At 44.2% G+C, this 17,499-nt stretch overlaps 3 protein-coding genes across 9 annotated transcripts in view; 1 reads left to right on the top strand and 2 right to left on the bottom strand.

Annotated features, from left to right (window-relative positions):
- The window catches only part of LOC129463529 (protein POLR1D), a 48,711-nt gene extending 45,249 nt beyond the window's left edge, over positions 1-3,462 (bottom strand). The window contains exon 1 of the mRNA XM_055244140.2: positions 2,882-3,462. Coding sequence (XP_055100115.1) covers positions 2,882-2,907 — 26 coding nt within the window. The 5' untranslated portion in view covers positions 2,908-3,462. The remainder of the gene's footprint in view (positions 1-2,881) is intronic.
- Positions 1-17,499, top strand: part of LNX2 (ligand of numb-protein X 2) — a 109,001-nt gene that overhangs the window by 28,278 nt on the left and 63,224 nt on the right. The window contains exons 1-3 of one of the 7 annotated variants that reach the window (XM_063619223.1): positions 4,308-4,513; positions 12,883-13,064; positions 17,363-17,448. The exons of 2 other annotated variants lie outside the window; for them this stretch is intronic. The gene's annotated coding sequence lies outside the window, so the exon portion shown is untranslated. Of the gene's footprint in view, positions 1-4,275; positions 4,514-12,882; positions 13,065-17,362; positions 17,449-17,499 lie in introns of those variants that run through there. 4 more of the 7 variants (XM_063619227.1, XM_063619226.1, XM_055244135.2 and 1 more) reach the window with 4 other exon arrangements.
- On the bottom strand, positions 1,444-3,014 carry LOC129463528 (DNA-directed RNA polymerases I and III subunit RPAC2). Its single transcript, XM_055244139.2, has 2 exons — positions 2,882-3,014; positions 1,444-2,019 (listed from the first exon to the last, which is right to left on the bottom strand). The coding sequence occupies exons 1-2, from the start codon at positions 2,905-2,907 to the stop codon at positions 1,644-1,646; spliced, it is 402 nt and encodes a 133-aa protein (XP_055100114.1). The 5' UTR covers positions 2,908-3,014; the 3' UTR covers positions 1,444-1,643.

Raw genomic sequence — 17,499 nt, 5'->3', positions numbered from 1 at the left:
GGTCTTGCTCTGCCACCCAGGCTGGAGTGCAGTGGTGTGATCATGACTCATTGCAGCCTCAACCTCCTAGGTTCAAGATATCCTCTCACCTCAGCTTCCCAAGTAGCTGGGACTACAGGAATGTGTCACCATGCCTGGCTAGCTTTTTTATTTTTTTTGTAGAGGCAGGGACTCCCTATGTTGCCCAGGCTTGTCTCAAACTCCTGGGCTCAAGTGATCCTCCCACCTTGGCTTCCCAGGTGTGAGCCACCATGCCGAGCCTCACAATTTTTTTTTTTAAGGGGCTCTTACAACACATGCTTTATGAGAACAGGACTTACTCTGTTTCATCCACTATAGCTACATATCTATCCCCAAGGCCTGGAACATACTAGTGCTCAAAAATTCGGAAATATCTTTAAAGAAGTTGACTGAGTGTAGGAAATGTAGGTTCTATGGCAGGCTAGTATAAGAGGTCAGGTTTGAGTGACTGAAAAGCTGCATGCCATAACTACTTACATGAATTCATACAGTATTTATTAAGTGTCCACTACCTGTCAGGTGTTCCAGGTACCAGAATCATGTTGACCTCCAAGTTGGTATAGTGGGTAAACAAGCACTACCAATAGCATAGTAAATGCTAAGGCCAGGAAACACAGGGTGTAATGAAAGCACAAAGAAGTACCCAAGCTAGGCTGAGGGGCCTGACACATAAGCTTTGACTTGAGTATGGCAGGAGTAAGACTGGCCCAGGAAGAGGGGATAGCATAAACAAGGCCTGAAAGCACAGAGCACTGGCGGGTGGGATATGTGTTTTCCAAAACAGTCATTTCCCCTACATGGAATTTTCCTTCTCCTTGGCTTTACCTTCTCTCAAATAGGGCTTCTTCTCTACTGCCCTAGGCTATACCTACTTAAGGACTATACCTACTTAAGGACTGAAAATCTTATCTAGTCATCCCAATTTTCTCCTTCTGTAATATAATCAAAACACCTTACTTAGATCATGACTAAGTATATCCCAAAATTCAAGCAGTAAACTGGTATCTTTCCTGTAAATGCCTCAAAGATGGAGACTTACTCCCTAAAACTCTCAACGTAAAACCAGAATTCTCACACTTCTTCCAAATTATTCCCATCCTTGCCCAGTCCACCAATCACAGCAAATGATGCAATTCTTTAAAAGCCAAAAAGTTTAGCAAGAAGCCAAGTCCCCACCCCAATCTTCTTTCCTTGTTTTTAAACTAACCACAATCTAACTGGGGTCATGGTTTTTGTCTCTTCCCTTACCCCCACCACTCCAACTACAGACATGGATACATACTCCTTTTAACTCCCATGATCACAGTTCTCGTCTACGCCTCTGATATTCTCAGTTTCCTTATTTTCAATGCTGGCTTAATTAAAAGAAAAAAAATCATCCTCAAGAACCATTTGGTTGCATGGAACAGAAACCAGTCAAACTAGTTTAAATAAGAGGGAATTTATTAGAAGAATACAGAGGTTCTTGCAGAGATTCCAACAGCTGCAAGGGGTCAACAGCTAGAATCAGGCCTTTCTGAAGGACAGAGTATGCTGTAACCACAAACTTCTAATTCTGGGTTCTGCACCATCAGGAAGAGAATATCCTACAGGACAGTTCTCCTTGTATACTGCATAAGGGACTAGAATGTGGATTCATTTCTGCTTGCTTTTTGATCCTTATAGTCCTTTATGCTGGCCTCAAACTTGTCAAGCACATGTTGGCAGACATTCATGAGCTCATTCAGGCCTCTCTGAAATGGCTCAACAGCTGGAAGGGTACCTCGAGTCTGAATGCGTAAATTAATTTTGCTCTCTGAAGGATGGGTCGTAGTGTAACCACAAAATTCCACTTCCGGGTTCTTCATGATCATGTAACGTAGAGAATTTCCTAGGGTATGGTCTTCCTCGTGCAATACAAATGTCACACAGTGTCTATCTGTTCCAGCTGCCTGGACCATTTCCAGGGCTGTCTTCCTCTCGCCTTCAGCCATTGAGGTCTTCAATCCAGATATTTTTCTACACACATATTTTTTATAAAAATGAGATCATACTGAATATTGTTTTGTAACTAGCTTTTTTTCATTTACTATATCACATTGCAACACATTATTATTAATCTACTCCAGCTACATAGAATTATTCACCTCTCATTTTCCTGCCTCCACAAACTCTATAAATAAATATTTAATTTATTGCCTCCAGTATTTCCCTGCTCCATTTGACCATCCACACTGGCCACAAGGGGAGTTTTCTAAGAAAAACACAAACTTAAGTGTTTGCAAAAATATTTTTTGGTAGAGTCACAAGCAAGGGATAGGATTAGAATAGGACTTGTCCTGCTAGAGGATGAAAAGGGGGTTGAAAGGCATAGAAATCCCGATTGCTCTAGCAGAAAAATAGAGGATACGGATGACCAATGTGCAGGCCCAACGACGGCTTCCATTTTGCAAGAGAAGGAAACTAGGACAATGGAAGGTCCAGGAGTCAAGCAGGAGGGAGAAAAAGAGCTCAGCGCACAGAGTGGCTTTAGGAGCAGTCTGCACATAGAAGGAAGGTGAGCCGTAGTTACAGGGACAGAGGCACCAGTACCGTCCTCAGGGAGCAGAGGCCCGGGGCGTGATTTTACACGCTGCTGTTCTAACCGGGGTGGGCAGTTCGGATACTTAACTCTGGTCTCCCAACTTGTCTTCCCTCCTTGATAGCTAGTGTACCTCTCAGCCTCTCAACTGAAACACATTCATGTCTCCTCCCCACTTCTCTCTCCATGCTTCTCTGCGACCCGAGTCAGGCCCCGGCTGCCAGGCCGGGCAGCGTGCCCCTCGGCCACCCGCTCCCCTTGGGCGCGGCCCGCTCCGCCCGCCTCCTCCTCGGCCGTTACCTCTCCAGCTCCTGATCCTCTTCCATCGCTGGGGCGGTTTCCGGATCCTCAGGTGGTGCTGGCGGATCGGGGGCTCTGTCCCATAGCGCGAGGCGCGGAGGCGAAGCAGGAAGGAAGGACCGACCGACGGAAGGCGCGGAGGACGGAAGGAGGGAGGAGGAGCCGCAGCGGCGCGGCAGGGACCAGCCGCGGGGCGGGGCATGAGGCTCCGCCCCCAGGCCCCGCCCCGACGCGGGGTGGGCGGTGGCTCGCAGCCCCGCGGCTCACCTGGGCGACCACATGAGGCCACTCGCGGCGGGAGGGGCAGGGGGCGTGGCCAGCGCCGCCTTACCCCGAGGCCCAGACAGGCCTGCGGGCGCCCCGGCTCAACTCTGGTACTTTTCTGCAGGTGATGGCGAAGGGGCGGTGCCTTACCTGCCGCCCCCAAATCACTTCCCTTCCCAGTGGCAAGTCTGAAAGCGGCCCGACTCCCCCACTGGGGCGGTGCTGACCCAGGATGGCCCTTCCTGGGACCCCGGCCCTCCCGGGCCTTTTGTGGGACGACAGGCTTAGACTTTAGTCGGTCAACACACCTTGAAGAGGGAGGGGGTCACGTGCGAGATGAGTCACCACAGAATACGAAGGTTGAAGGCGGTATTTGTCTCACCGGGGAGCTTGCAGTTGCATTTTCAACTGGGTCAAAAAAGGGCAAGAAAGAAATGTCTTTCTCTTTTGGGGGAGTGAGAGTTTGGGAAAAAACTGTTTCCCACCTTATCCTTTCCGTCCTAGGATTCCTTCTACCCCCAGAGCGCGTCCTCTCCGGCTGTAGTCTTCCTTTTCCCTTTCTCCCCAGTGGCTCCTCAAACCTCCTCACCTGCGGAACCCGCCCTCACCTTTGTTCCCAGGCGCCCAGCCCCCGCCTCGGCAACCTTTCGCCGCCCAGGCTCGCTCTCCGCCCAGCTCCCTGCGTCCCGGCCTTCGCCGCGCTCCCTCAGGTGCGCTTCCTCTCGAATCGGCCCTTCTTGTCCCCTCGCCGCCGGCCCCGACCCTGCCCCACTCCAGCTGTCCAGCGCAACTACGTTTCTGCTTCCCTGCGCCACCTGTTCTCCTGGCCTCCCCCCACCCCGCCCCGCGATTCCTCTGGATGTTCACTCCTTCCCCAGCTGTGCCACTCCTGGCGGCGGCCGGGGGTGCGCGCAGACACCTAGCCAGCGGGTCTCCAGCAGGGGAATCAGGCGGGCGGCGGGGACAGCCCGGGGCGGGTGGGGGAGGCGGGAGCCGAGGGCGGAGTGGTCTCACTCTAACCCAGGAGTGACGGGTCCCTTCTGGCCCGCCTCCCGAGCTCTCGGATAGGTGGAGCCGCCCTCTGGTCCGCCCACCTCCCGCCCTGTGCTACCTCCGATTGGCCCGGGTGCGGGTTGGGCTGCTCGGCCTTGGCGCTGCCCCCGGGAAGGCAGCAGGGGCGGTTGAGAAGTGAAGTCTTGGCCGGAGTTTGCTTCTTGCCAGGAAATCCGCGGCGGCGGCGGCGGCGATTCTTGGCGGAGCGGAGCCGGACAGGCTCTCCGCTCCCTCAGCGGGCCGCGGAGAGCGGGAGCTGGTGCCGAGCAGCGGCGCCAGGAGCTGGTGCGCGGCCCGGGCAGCCGCGCTTTCCCAGTGAGTAACTTTGCCCTGCCCGCCTCGCTGCGCGCCCTCTCGCCGGCTGCGGGCAGCCGCCTCAGGTGCGGGCGTCAGCTGGGTGTGGGGCAGCGACGCGCCCCGGGAGGCGGCCGGAGCGGCGCCACAGCTCGCCCCGGAGCCTTGTCCCTTCGCGGCTGTCTTCTTTCGCCCAGGCTGCGGGGTTGGCGTGGACTCGGGTGTGGGGCTGGTTCAGGAGGGAGAGTCGGCGCCCGGTGCCCGCCGCCTGCAGGCGCCCGGGAGGCGGGCGGCCTCCGGCTGTTAGCATTTGCTGGTTCCGGCCACCGTGGTGCAGATCTTGGCGTCGTTTGCTTCTTAAAGGAAGGGAGAGGTGGGGTGAGTGTTTAAATTTCCTGTGTGTGTGTGTGTGTGTGGTGTCGGCAATGAGAGTGGCACTAGCTGCCTTTATCGGGTTTTGTTCCTCTGGAAAGGGATGGGGAGAGATCATTCCCTCCGCCCCAGCCTGTTACCTGTGAATTCTCACCTTTCTCTTTAGGCTGGAGAGGGTGGGAGAGAGATTTGACATCTTCCAGGGGGTAATTTAAAAATATGAATCTTGATTTGGAAGCAGTCGCACACAAAGCATCATTCAGGAAATACATCACTCGCTTTTCAAAGCTTTATGCCACGTTTTAGACAAGGACTTTTGACTCATGTAGTGTTTCTTCTAGTATTTCAGTTTACGTTAAGTTTATGAATCCAGACGTTCGTTTGTGCCAGGAGCTAAAGTACACTTATGCATGGGCTTTGCTGTATATATTATGCTTTTTAAAATCACAGAAATCAGAAACAAAGTTGAGTGAAAAGCGGTGGCGGTGCAGGAGGAGGAACACTTGTGAGCTCCAGCTTATTGGAACTGCCTTTAAGAATTTCACATTCTTGCGGCAATAGTACTTACTTGTAAATTGGCCTTCTTCCCAGGACAGATTTTGATATTTCTTTTGCATGTACTTCGATGCAGCACTAATGAAGTTGGATCTCAGTAGATCAATTTTATTTACTTTGCTAGATTTGATTCCCACCCCCACACCTCTTTAGAAAATGGACTTTGGCAGGTAAAGAAGGAAGCGGGAATCTGGTATCCTTTTTGGCTTATCAAAGCTTTGTTGAGCCATGAATAACAAAGTTTTGGCTTTTTAGCTTGTCCAAGTCCCACATGTGAGTTTTCCCATGGGGTAAAAGTAGGCCAAATGAGAACCAAAGTAGAATAACATTACTTTTAATTCGGCCCACTTGTGTGTTACATTCTCCATATATCTTCTTTCTCTCGTCTTCTCATCAACTTTGAAATTTTTTCATTATTTATTCATTAGCCACTGATAAAGTACCTACTGCATGCCAGCCATTGATGGCAGGGGTTGCTTCTTGCCCAGTTTTCTCATTTGGAAACTGATCCATGCCTTTATCCCACCGGTTATCCTGAAGTAATTTGAACTTAGGGAGCATTTCTGCTTGGAGACCTGTAAGAATAGGTGTTTCATAGGCACTTAGTCTTCAGATTGGTTTAGAATCTCGTACATTGTAGGCACGTAGCACGCAGGCCACTTAAAAAATAAATGCATGTATCTTTGGACTATTGTATTATGAGCTTTGCATATGGGCTTGTCTGGCCGAAGGACCCAGTGTCCGAGGTGGAAGTAGTAGTCAGGGACATGTATTATTCATTTCAGAGCACTTGGCACCTTTTCTTGCTTACATTGGGCACTAAAATACTTACCGAATTGACTTGAACAGAAAAATGAAGGATTTTTTATACCAGATTAAGAAAGTTGGAGTTTATCCAGTCAGTGATACTGAGCTGCTAATTTTAAGCAGGAGAATGTCATGATAACGGGTAAGCATTCCAGAAAGATATCTGCAGCGTCTGGAGGATAGTGGGCTTCCAGATGGGCAGTATGGAGACTAAGTTGGAGGCTGTTATAATGGAGGGGTTAAGTGCTCAGGGATTCTCTGTTCAGATTACCTGGGGTGGAATCAGGCTCTGTCATACACTGAAACCTCTTTGTTCCTTAGGTTTGTCGTCTCAGAGTTTGGGGGATAGAACTTGAAAAAACACGTATATTACTTAGAATAGTGATTGCCACATAGTAAGGACTTAGTAAATGCTAGTGTGCTGGCAGTGGAAGGAGAAACGACGTGGTGTTTAAGAGGTATGACTAGGAGGCTGGACTAGGTAAGTGACTGGATAGGCTTAAGGAGGGAAGGATGAATCCTGGGTTGTTTGACTTCAGGCATTGATTGACATATACTGGGTAAGCTGGCTGGGGAATTAAAACGGGTCAAATTCTAATTCTATTACTTACCCTTAGAATAACTCTCCTGACAGAACTTTGATTCCCTAACATTTGGGAAATGATTGTCGTACCTGTTTAGTAGGGTTAGGGGAATTACTCATTTAATGCCTTTGGCAGGATACCTAGCACATTCCAAGTGCTCAGTAAATATTAGTTGTTCCTTTAGATGATGACATTAATGAGCTAGTGGAATGTTGGAGGATATGAGAAGGAACAGTTAAAAACAATTGATGGTAGAGGTGTAGAAGGGAAGATAAGTTCAGTTTTGGACTAATCTAAGGAGGTGCTAAATGGATGGTCGAGAGATCCATGATGCAGTTGTTGGATAGTTGTGTCTCACAGGAGCTACGAAAGAATAGAAAAGAAAAAAAAAAAGAGTTCACAGAAAGCCTTTATGGATATGGTAAGCTTTATGAGAGACTTAGAGGAAGGGGAGGGTGAAGGGGTTCACAGTGGAGCGATATCAGAAGTGTTGACATTGAATATTAGGCATTTCTATCCTTAAAATACATTTTGGCCACCATCAAAGAAAGGAGGACTCCAGGCTCTTGTAATCTGGTTGGCTCTTTGGCCTTCTTCCCGTCTTCTTTCTTTCCTTTCCGATTGCCACCCAATATCTTTAACTTGTATTATGAGGAACTATTTAACTTTCCTTTCTGCTTGCAGGACTAGAGTTCACAGGCCCACCTTCCTCTATCCAAATGCATCTAGGTTTTTAAAAAAGAATCACAGGTCTCATTTCATAGGTTCTCCTCTATTTAGGAAGCAGTGTTGTTTGAAAAAGTAATATATATGTATCTTGCATGTAGAATTAGAAGATTGGGGCAGGCCTACCTAAATTGACCCTGTAGGAGGGCCTGAAAGTTTTACAAAACACATCCCTTTTAGCTTTCCTGGCATGTGTTTCTTTTCCTCAGAAAATACAAAGCAGTAGGAAAATCTGGTTAATGTCATTTTGTTTGGTTGGATTCAGAAAAGGTGGCTATTTTGTGTATTAGCCTTCTGAGAAGTTATTAAGAGGAATTTTTTGGCCAGGCGCAGTGGCTCACGCTTGTAATTCCAGCACTTTGGGAGGCCGAGGTGGGCGATCACGAGGTCAGGAGTTCAAGACCAGCCTGGCCAACACAGTGAAACCCCGTCTCTACTAAAAATACAAAAATTAGCTGGGCGTGGTGGCAGGTGCCTGTAATCCCAGCTACTCAGGAGGCTGAGGCAGGAGAAATCGCTTGAACCCAGGAGGTGGAGGTTGCAGTGAGCTGAGATTGCGCCACTGTGCTCCAGCCTGGGTGACAGAGTTAGACTCCGTCTCAAAAAAGGAATTTTTTAACAAGCAAGTGCTCATGACATTACAATAATAAATTGTCCTCTAGTTAGTATGCTTTTAAAGAAGCAGGTGTTGTAGGTTCTATCCTTTAGAATGTATGCTTCCTAGAGCTGGGATCCTATCTATTTTGCTAACTGCAGAATCCCTAAGTACTTAAACAAATATTAATGTATTGTAAACCAAAAATAAAATTCTAAGTTCCCCCTCTCCCCAGCCATCTGAATGGACTTCCTCCTCAGCCAGGGGTCTTTTAAAATTTAACCTGAGAGACAGTTTCAGGCCATGGTTGGGAAGTGGGAGGTCGGACATGACTTGTTATACCTCTCTGACATTAACATTAACATAGACTTTAACTCCGATAAGAAACATTTTACTACCACCTATTGAAGCCTACTAGCTGAAGGCTTCCTCTGAAAGTAAGAACTTGGGTCTCCACAATCCTTTGTCTTAACCCAGACATTCCTTTCTGTTGATCCCAGGGCTTTAGACAAACTCAACCGACTGTCAACCAGAAAATGTTTAAATTTACCTATGGCTTGGAATGACACTCCCCGCGACCCCTCCCCCCCCACCCCCTGCAATTGTCCCACCTTTCTGGACCAAACCAATGTATTTCTTAAAATTTTTTGAAAACCAAGCTGTACCCCCACCATCTTGGGCACATGTTCTCAGGACCTCCTGAAGGCTGTGTCATGGGCCATGGTCATTCATATTTGGCTCACGATAAATCTCTTCAAATATGTTGCAGAGTTTGACTCTTTTTGTCGACAGCATGTATTAATGAACAAATTGGATCCAAATTGTCTTTGATCTGGCTTGGCTCACAGACTTCTCCAAATCTTTGAAACAGTCATTGGTCAGAGGGAAAGCAAAAGAGAATTGATCCAGTGAGGAAGCTTGAAGTGTTTCATGTTCTTATAGGAAGATAGAAGAACTGCAACATTGATGGCTTATGATTAAACTATTTCATAGAGATAAAGCTTTGTTCAGAGGTAAACTGACAATAGCCGCGTCATAAATTTGTCCTCTCTTGGTTATTTGCAAAGCACCGAGGCAGAGCCTCTGAAGTCTTGATAAAGATAGCTAGAAAGATAGGAACAGAACTGTTGTGGAGGATAGGATGCAAACATAGCTTATACGTTTAATCTTTCCAGCCTGGAGATTTATGAATGATAATTTTGACAGTCACTTTCCCTCAGTGGAGAAATTATGCAAGGAAAAATTATTTTTTCTTAAAAAATTAGGCTGAGCAGGAGAAATGAGGAATAGAAACAAATGCAGAAAATAGGCAATAGACAAGTAACATACTATAAAACAGTCATTGTGTGTCCACTTTAAAAGCATACCACCTTCATATGTAAAACAAATGAGGGTTTAATTTTTTCTTTCTTGAAGAGTAATCTTAGAATTATTTGAAACAACAAATTGCTCTAAAGTATGTAATAGGGGCCAGTGTAAAAAGTGATGATAGCCAAGTTTCGAGGACCTATATCTTATGTGTCAAATAAGATGTATTTGGCTATATTAAAGCTTCTGTGATGTTGTGAAATATATATTTGGTCTTTATCCCTGTATCCTGGCATACAACTCTCAAATTCCTTGGAATCTGCAAAGTGCTAAGTGTCTTTGTATGTTGATGAATTGACTGAACAGCTGGCAGCCCCTAGGTAGCTTCAAGATGGGCCCTGGTCACTGGAAAGGCCGGATTAGAGGGTTAGGACTGTCAGCCCCACCACCAACCTCCAGGGAGGGCAGAAGCTGAAGGGTAAGCTGATTACCAATGGCGAATGATTTAACCAACCATACCTATGTTATGAAGTCTTCATAAAAGGCCCAAGAGGACAGGGTTCAGAGAGCTTCTGGATAGCTGATCACATGGAGGTTCCTGGAGGGTAACACGCCCCAGGGAGGGCATGGAAGCTCCGCACCCCTTCCCCATACCTTGCCCTGTGCATCTCTTCATCTGTATCCTTTGTAATATCTTTTATAATAAACTGGTAAACCTAAGTAAGTGTATCCCTGAGTTCTGTGAGCTGCTCTAGCAAGTTAATTGAACCCAAAGAGGGGTTATGGGAACCCCAAATTGAGGCCAGTCAGTTAGAATTTTCTGAGGCCTGCACTTGCGAGTGGTGTCTGTTGGAGAGGGGAGCAGTCTTGGAGACTGAGCCCTCAGCTTTGGGATCTGAGGTTGTCTCCAGGTCAGAATTGAATTGAACTAGAGGACACCCAGCTGGTGTCCACTGCTTTGTGTATCAGGGGTGGGGGGGAAAAACCCGCATTTGGACATAGAAGTATTCTGTGTTGATGACTGTTGTGTTGAATAAGAGAATAGAAAAAAACACTCCTGAGTGTGTTTTTATTTCCTCTCAGTTTCCAAGGCTGTGTTGGCTATTACTTTGTTTTACAGATAAAAGTAAGGTAAATCTGGGAAATATTTATACCTGCCAGCCCCTTCCCCGTTGGGATTTCGGCTGCTAATCTTAAAGACTTAATTGTTTATGAGAACCCCTTATAATTTAGACCAATAAATAATTACTGAACCCATAAATTGGAGACCTTTACTTAAATCTTATTTTAGTATTGTGGCTTTTTCTTCTGTAACTGCCCAATGGGTTCTTCCTGCCTACTGCCCAGATAGAGCCAATTTATCAAGGCAGGGGAATTGCAATAGAGAAAGAGTTTTTACACACATAGATCTTGCTGAACAGAAGACTGGAATTTTATTATTACCCAGATCAGCCTACCTGAGCATTTGGGGGCTATTTTCAAAGGTAGTCTGGGGGAAGGGGTAGGAGTGGCTAGGCAATGGGTGCTTGCTGCTGATTGGTTGGGGGCACAATCATACGGGTGTGGGAAATGGTCCTCCTATGCTCTGAGTGGCTTCCGCGTGAGGCCACAGGAGTGGTCAGTTGGTCCAACCAAAAAACCTGAACAGATATCTCAAAAGGCCAGTCTTAGGTTCTCCAGTAGTGATGTTATCTGCAGGAGTAATTGGGGAAGTTGCATATCCTGTGACCTCTGGAATAGTGGCTGGCAATTGTTTATGTCTACACCTTAGCTGAATTCAGGTTCCTCTGTTGCCTAGCTTGGTGGTCCCTCATTAGCTTTACAAAGGTGGTTGAATTTTGGGGAAGAGCTGTTACCATTTAAACTTTAAACTAAATGTCTCCCAAAATTAGCTTGGTTTAAGCCCAGGAATAATTAAGGGCAGCTCGAAAGCTAAAGGCAAGAGGAGAATTGGCTAAGATCTCCCCACTGCTATAATTTTTTCACTGATACAATTTTTGCAAAGGCAGTTTTACTTCTATGTGATTTTTAACATTTGAATTTTGACTTTCAGTTTAGTTGTATTTAACAAGTACCTAAGAAGTGCTGGGCTTGGGTGGCACACAAAAGATTGTCTCTGCCCTTGTAGTATTTAAAATCTTAAAAGACATTCATTCGAGGAGTTAATCATTTGCAGCCGGGTGACCTTTGCTTCAAACTTCGCCTGTATTTTTATTTATTTTATTTTTTTATTTTTTTATTTTTTGAGACTGTGTCTCGCTGTCACCCAGGCTGGAGTGCAGTGGTGCAATCTTGGCTCACGGCAACCTCCACCTCCCAGGTTCAAGTGATTCTCCTGCCTCAGCCTCCCGAGTAGCTGGGATTACAAGCACCCGCCACCACACCCGGATAATTTTTGTATTTTTAGTAGAGATGGTGTTTCATCATGTTGGCCTGGTGTCGAACTCCTTACCTCAGATGATTTTCGTGTCTCGGCCTCCCAGAGTGCTGGGATTACAGGCATGAGCCACCACGCCCGGCCTGCTTCCACTGTATCTTAACATTCATTTGGCACCTTGTCGTTTCCCTAAATTTTCCACGTTAGAAATCTTAAAACTTACATATCCTGTAGTTGGACCTCCGTCTCTTCTCCTATCTTTCCAGCTCTCTCAACACCCACACTTTCTATTAGATTGCCCCCGCCTCCTCACAGCAACAGTGTGCCAGTCCATCTATTCCACCTCACCCTCCCCTCCCTGCTGCAGGGACACCTTTTGGCCTTGCAGAGCGTCTCTATCCAGTTTGGAAGCCCATGGTTAAACACCTGGAATATGCTTCCCACTGGCACCTTTGCCTCCCTTGGACTTGTCTTTTGTGTTGTACCTGCCAGATAACGCCCCTGTTCAGATTAACTCTGCTTCTGTCTCACATTGCTTTGGTATCACCAATTAAATGGCTGGTCCTCAATGCAGGGAAATGTCCCTCAACCCCCTGCCCCCATACCCCTCAGTCAATTTGTAAACGTTTTTTTAGCCCCTACTGAGTGCTCTGACACTGAGCTAAGAATGCTGTGGTATCCTCATGGAGTTTACAATCTAGAGGCGATTCAAGATAATATTCTGGATATATTGGGTTAAATAAAATATTAGAAATAATTCAACCAGGCATGGTGGCTCACTTTGGGAGGCCAAGGCAGCAGAATCGCTCAAGCTTAGGATTTTGAGCCTAGCCTGGGCAACGTGACGAAACCTGTCTCTATAAAAAATTAGCCAGGTGTGGTGGCATGTGCCTGTGACCCCAGCTACTGGGGAGGCTAAGGTGGGAGGATCACCTGATCCCAGGAGGTTGAGGTTGCAGTGAGCTGTGATTGTGCCACTGCACTCCAGCCTGGGCAGCAAGAATGAGACTCTGTCTCAAAATGATAATCATTCATTCACTTGTTTCTTTTTATTTTTTAAACATAGCTACTGGTACATTTGAAATGACACATGTGGCTCAAGTGATCTTTCTGTTGGATGGTGCTGGCATACGGTGTTTGGGTTATGAGAAGAGGAACTGCCCTAGTCTCTGCAGAGTGGGGGATCACTGAAGACTTCCCGAAGAAGTTGTCCTTAAACAGATATCTGGCTGAGTAGATGTTACACAGGTAAACCCTCAGAGGAGGCAGTCAGAGGTGGATAGCACTTTGAGGGAGGGGGAGGAGGTAGATGAGAGAGAGCTGGGACCATGGCAGGGGCTGACGCCAGGGAGGTAGGCCATGGCCTGATCATATGGGTCTTGTTAGCTCCAGTGAGGGTTTTGTTCTTCATCACTCATGATTTATTCCAAAACCTCATCATTACAAACCCTTTTATCCAACTCCACCTTTTCTATATAGTCTGCAGATAATCTGGTTATTTCATGGAGGAAATGAAATGATCTGCGTGATTTCTCTAGGACTTTTCTGTCTCTCCCTTTCCAAACTTTACCTACGTAAGTCTCAGATCTGTTTTTCCAAATGTGCCTGTTATCTCTTCAAGTCTCCTTCAGGAGCGGCTTTATCAATTAACTCCCTTCTTTTCTATGTTTTTAATCTCTTCCTCCCTGCTTTCTTTTTTACACCAGCCTATAAATATGCTCCAATCTTTAACCTTATAAAACAAACACAGTTCCATTGACCCCACATTATCCTGTAATTACTGTTTTTAAAGCATAACATTTTTTAAATTCAACATTTTAAAGCAGTGTGTTCAAAATATATGTCATCAATATGAAATCATTAATGTGATTTGACATTCTTTTTTCCCATATTAAGTACTGAAATCTGGTGAAATGGTTTGCACTTAGACAGTATATCTCAGTTTGGATGCTGAATTTTCAGTGGTTAAAGTAAAATAAATTCTACCAAAATTATGAGTATTTAACAAAATAATATTTTACATTGCTTCAGCTTTTTCTCTTTATTGTGGCAAACACATAAAATTTACTATCGTAACCATTTTTAAGTGTACACTGTTAAATATATTCACATTACAGTGCAACAGATCTCCAAAACTTTTTCATCTTATGAAACTGAAGCTCTGTACCCATTAAACAACTTCCCATTTCCTCCTCTCCCCAGCCCCTGGTAACCACTCTTCTACTTTCTAGAATTTGAGTACTTTAGATACCGCATATAAATGAAATCATACAGTATATGTCTTTTTTTGTGTGACTTGCTTATTTCACTTAGGATGATGACCTCAAGGTTCATCCATGTTGTAGCATGTGACAGAATTTCCTTCCTTTGTAAAACTGAATAATATTCCATTGTATACATATACCACATTTTGTTTATCTGTCGGTAGACATTTGGGTTCCTTCTACCTCTTGGCTATTGCTCATAGTGCTGCCGTAAGCATGAGTGTACAGATGTCTCTTTGAGACCCTGCTTTGAATTCTTTTGGATGTATACCCAGAAGTGGGATTATTAGATCATATGGTAGTCGAACTTTTTGAGGAACCTCCATACGGTTTTTCATTGCGGTTGCACTGTTTCACAATCTCACTGTCAGTGCAAAAGGATTCCAGTTTCTCTACATGCTCTGCGTTCTCACCAACACTTGTTCTTTTCTGTTTTAATAGTAGCCATGTTAATGGGTATGAGGTGATATCTTGTGGTTTTGATTTGCATTTTCCTGGGATTATTGATACTGAACTTCTTATATGCTTGTTGGCCATTTCTGTATCGTTTTTGGAGAAATGTCAGTTCACATCCTTTGGCCAATTTTTTTTGTTCTGATTGTTGTTGAGATGTAGGAGTTCCTCACATATTCTGGATATTAACCCCTTATCAGATACGATTTGCAAATATTTTCTCCTTTTCATTCTGTTGATGTGTCCTTTGATGTGCAAAAGTTTTTAATTTTAATGTAGTCCCATTTGTCTATTTTTGTCTGTGCTTTTAATGTCATATCCAAGAAATCCTTGCCAAATCCAGTGTCATGAAGCGTTTCCCGTATGTTTTCTTCTAGGAGTTTTATAGTTTCAAGTTTTACATTTAGGTTTTTAGTCCATTTTGAGGCAATTTTTGAATATGGTGTAAGATAAGGGTCCAAACAAAATATTTTGAACATATTGCTGAGACCCTGCTTATAGCAAAGAGAGGGAAAGGTCTGAAATACATGGAATAGTTTTAAATTGGGGGCTTTGATGTCAGTTATTGGGCTAGAATATAGTTCTCAACTGCTTCATAGTATATTCTAGTGTGAATTTCTCTGTTGTTTTTATTTCTTATAGTTGCAAGATACCAATTTGGAAACAGTCGATAGTCTGGGTTTAGCTGAAGTTGAAATATAAAATTGGTGGGGAGAGGCCAGGTATCACAGTGCATGTGGTTGTATCCTGTGCCTTTGCTACTAAATATGTCAAGCATTTGATCAGTAGTAGCAGTGCATGACCTTTTAAGACCACTATGCAAAGGCTATTTAATAGATTTCAAGTGTCCATAGCAATTAGTTCCCACATGAAATATTTATTAATCTCATGAATTTCTCAGTTTTAGGCTTTGTGCTTTTATTATAGATGAGATGTGTTAATTGATACTTCAATAGACTAATTTTAGATTTTGCTAAAAATAGGCATAATTCTATTTTGGGACACTGACCTATTCTTTTTCCAGGTATATGTAGTACATTTGTTAGCACATTTGAAATTCTTTTCTGTTTTTAATGGAGTATAATAACATTAAGAAACCATTCAGGATTTATTTTGAGAGTCTGGATTTTTTTCAATGGTAGAGTACCTATTTTTTGAAAGGATTAAAAACCTTTAGTGAATCCATTTTGCAGAATGTAGAAGGATGGTAAAATCTTGAGTACTTTTGTTAAACATCAGTCAACTTTCAACTAATTTATGTTGTATTAACTTTTTTCCTATAAAATGATTACCTGTAACACAGTTGCTCTGCATGATTTTAGTCTTTCTAAATGTGATAGTGACTATATTTTCTCTTTCTACAGTTTGGGTTCACCTGAAAGTTGGTGCTGGAGGAAAGCAAACCATTATGTAGTTCTTAAGTTGTTTATTTATAACATTCTTTGTCTTCAAAAAGAATCACTCTGGGCCAGGCGCGGTGGCTCATGCCTGTAATCCCAGCACATTGGGAAGCGAAGGCAGGCAGATCACCTGAGGTCAGGAGTTCTAGACCAGCCTGGCCAACATACAGTGAAACTCTGTCTCTACTAGAAAATACAAAAATTGGTTGGGCATGGTGATGTATGCCTGTAGTTCCAGCTACTTGGGAAGCTGAGGCAGGAGAACCGCTTGAATCCAAGAGGTGGAGATTGCAGTGAGCCAAGATTGTGCCACTCTACTCCAGCCTGGGCAACAGAGCGAGACTCCATCTCTTAAAAAAAAAAAAAATCACTGTTGGTTATTTGGACCTTTTGAAAAGAAAATGATTCTGTTAATGAAAAACAGGCCAGGCGCAGTGGCTTATGCCTGTAATCCCAGAACTTTGGGAGGCTGAGGCAGGTGGATTACATGAGGCCAGGAATTCAAGACAAGCCTGGTCAAAATGGCAAAACCCCGTCACAAAAATTAGCTGGGCGTGGTGGTACACATCTGTAGTCCCAGCTACTCTGGAGGTTGAGGCAGGAGAATCACTTGAACCTGGGAGGCAGAGGTTGCAGTGAGCCAAGATCGTACCACTGCACTCCAGTCTGGGTGACAGAGCAAGACTTTGGCCCCCCACCAAAAAAAAAAAAAAAAAAAAGAAATTGCTCTCTAAGTACACTAGGATTTATGGAAGGATATCTTTCTGGACAATAAAGCTTAATATTCTTAAAAGTAATATTTTAAATTTAATTTAAAAATTAGCAATATTTCAATTTTAAAAGAATGTTTTTCTATTTGGTTACTCTTGGGGATTAAGCAGCACATCTGTTTGATTTACCTTATTGCATACATTATAAACTACATGAAGATATAAGGGATACATGTTGATTTTCTTTTTTAAAATCACACTGTGTATTTTTAAAATTAATACATGCTTAATGTAGAAAATGCAGGAAATCATAAACTATGCAAAGAGAATAAACATTACTAATCCCACCAGTTATAATTCTTTTAAAATAATTTTTTCAACAAATATTTGAATGCCTATTCTGTGCTGTGTACCATTCTAGATATTTGGGATAGAAAAGTGAATTATAGAAGTTCTCATTCTCAGAAATCTAGTCTAGATTATAATTTCAGTACAATTACTCTATTTTGATAACATATTTAGATGATAAAAGCATAGAGTCTTGTGACAAGGCAAAATAAAAATAGAAGTTATGAGTAAAGAATAGTTTCAAGCAAACATAAATGTTAGCCTTTTCATGACTGCAGGTCCTAAGATAACTGAATACATATATGTCTTCTTTTCCCACTGGGTGTTTATCGAATGCCTGTTATGTGCCTGGCACTGTTCTACATGGTGAGACTATAGCAATGACCATGACAGGTGGGATCTCTGTTCTCATGGAGTTTACATGCTGTGGGGCAGGAAGAGAAACAACAGCGAATAGGTAAGCAATTAATGGAAAGGATAATGATGGATGCTAGGAGGAAAATTAGAT

The sequence above is a fragment of the Symphalangus syndactylus genome, chromosome 15 (assembly GCF_028878055.3).
Source record: "Symphalangus syndactylus isolate Jambi chromosome 15, NHGRI_mSymSyn1-v2.1_pri, whole genome shotgun sequence".
In the NCBI taxonomy this organism is placed as follows: domain Eukaryota; kingdom Metazoa; phylum Chordata; class Mammalia; order Primates; family Hylobatidae; genus Symphalangus; species Symphalangus syndactylus.
Note: the sequence above shows the minus strand (reverse complement) of the source record. Positions and strands in the feature narration are given on the sequence as shown.

What these genes read in the sequence shown, in the direction of transcription:
- LOC129463528 (XM_055244139.2), bottom strand. Translation starts at nt 2,907, where the DNA reads ATGGAAGAGGATCAGGAGCTGGAGAG. An exon ending in GAGGATCAGGAGCTGGAGAG is followed by an intron (nt 2,020 to 2,881) that starts GTAACGGCCGAG and finishes ATATGTGTGTAG; the next exon opens with AAAAATATCTGGATTGAAGA.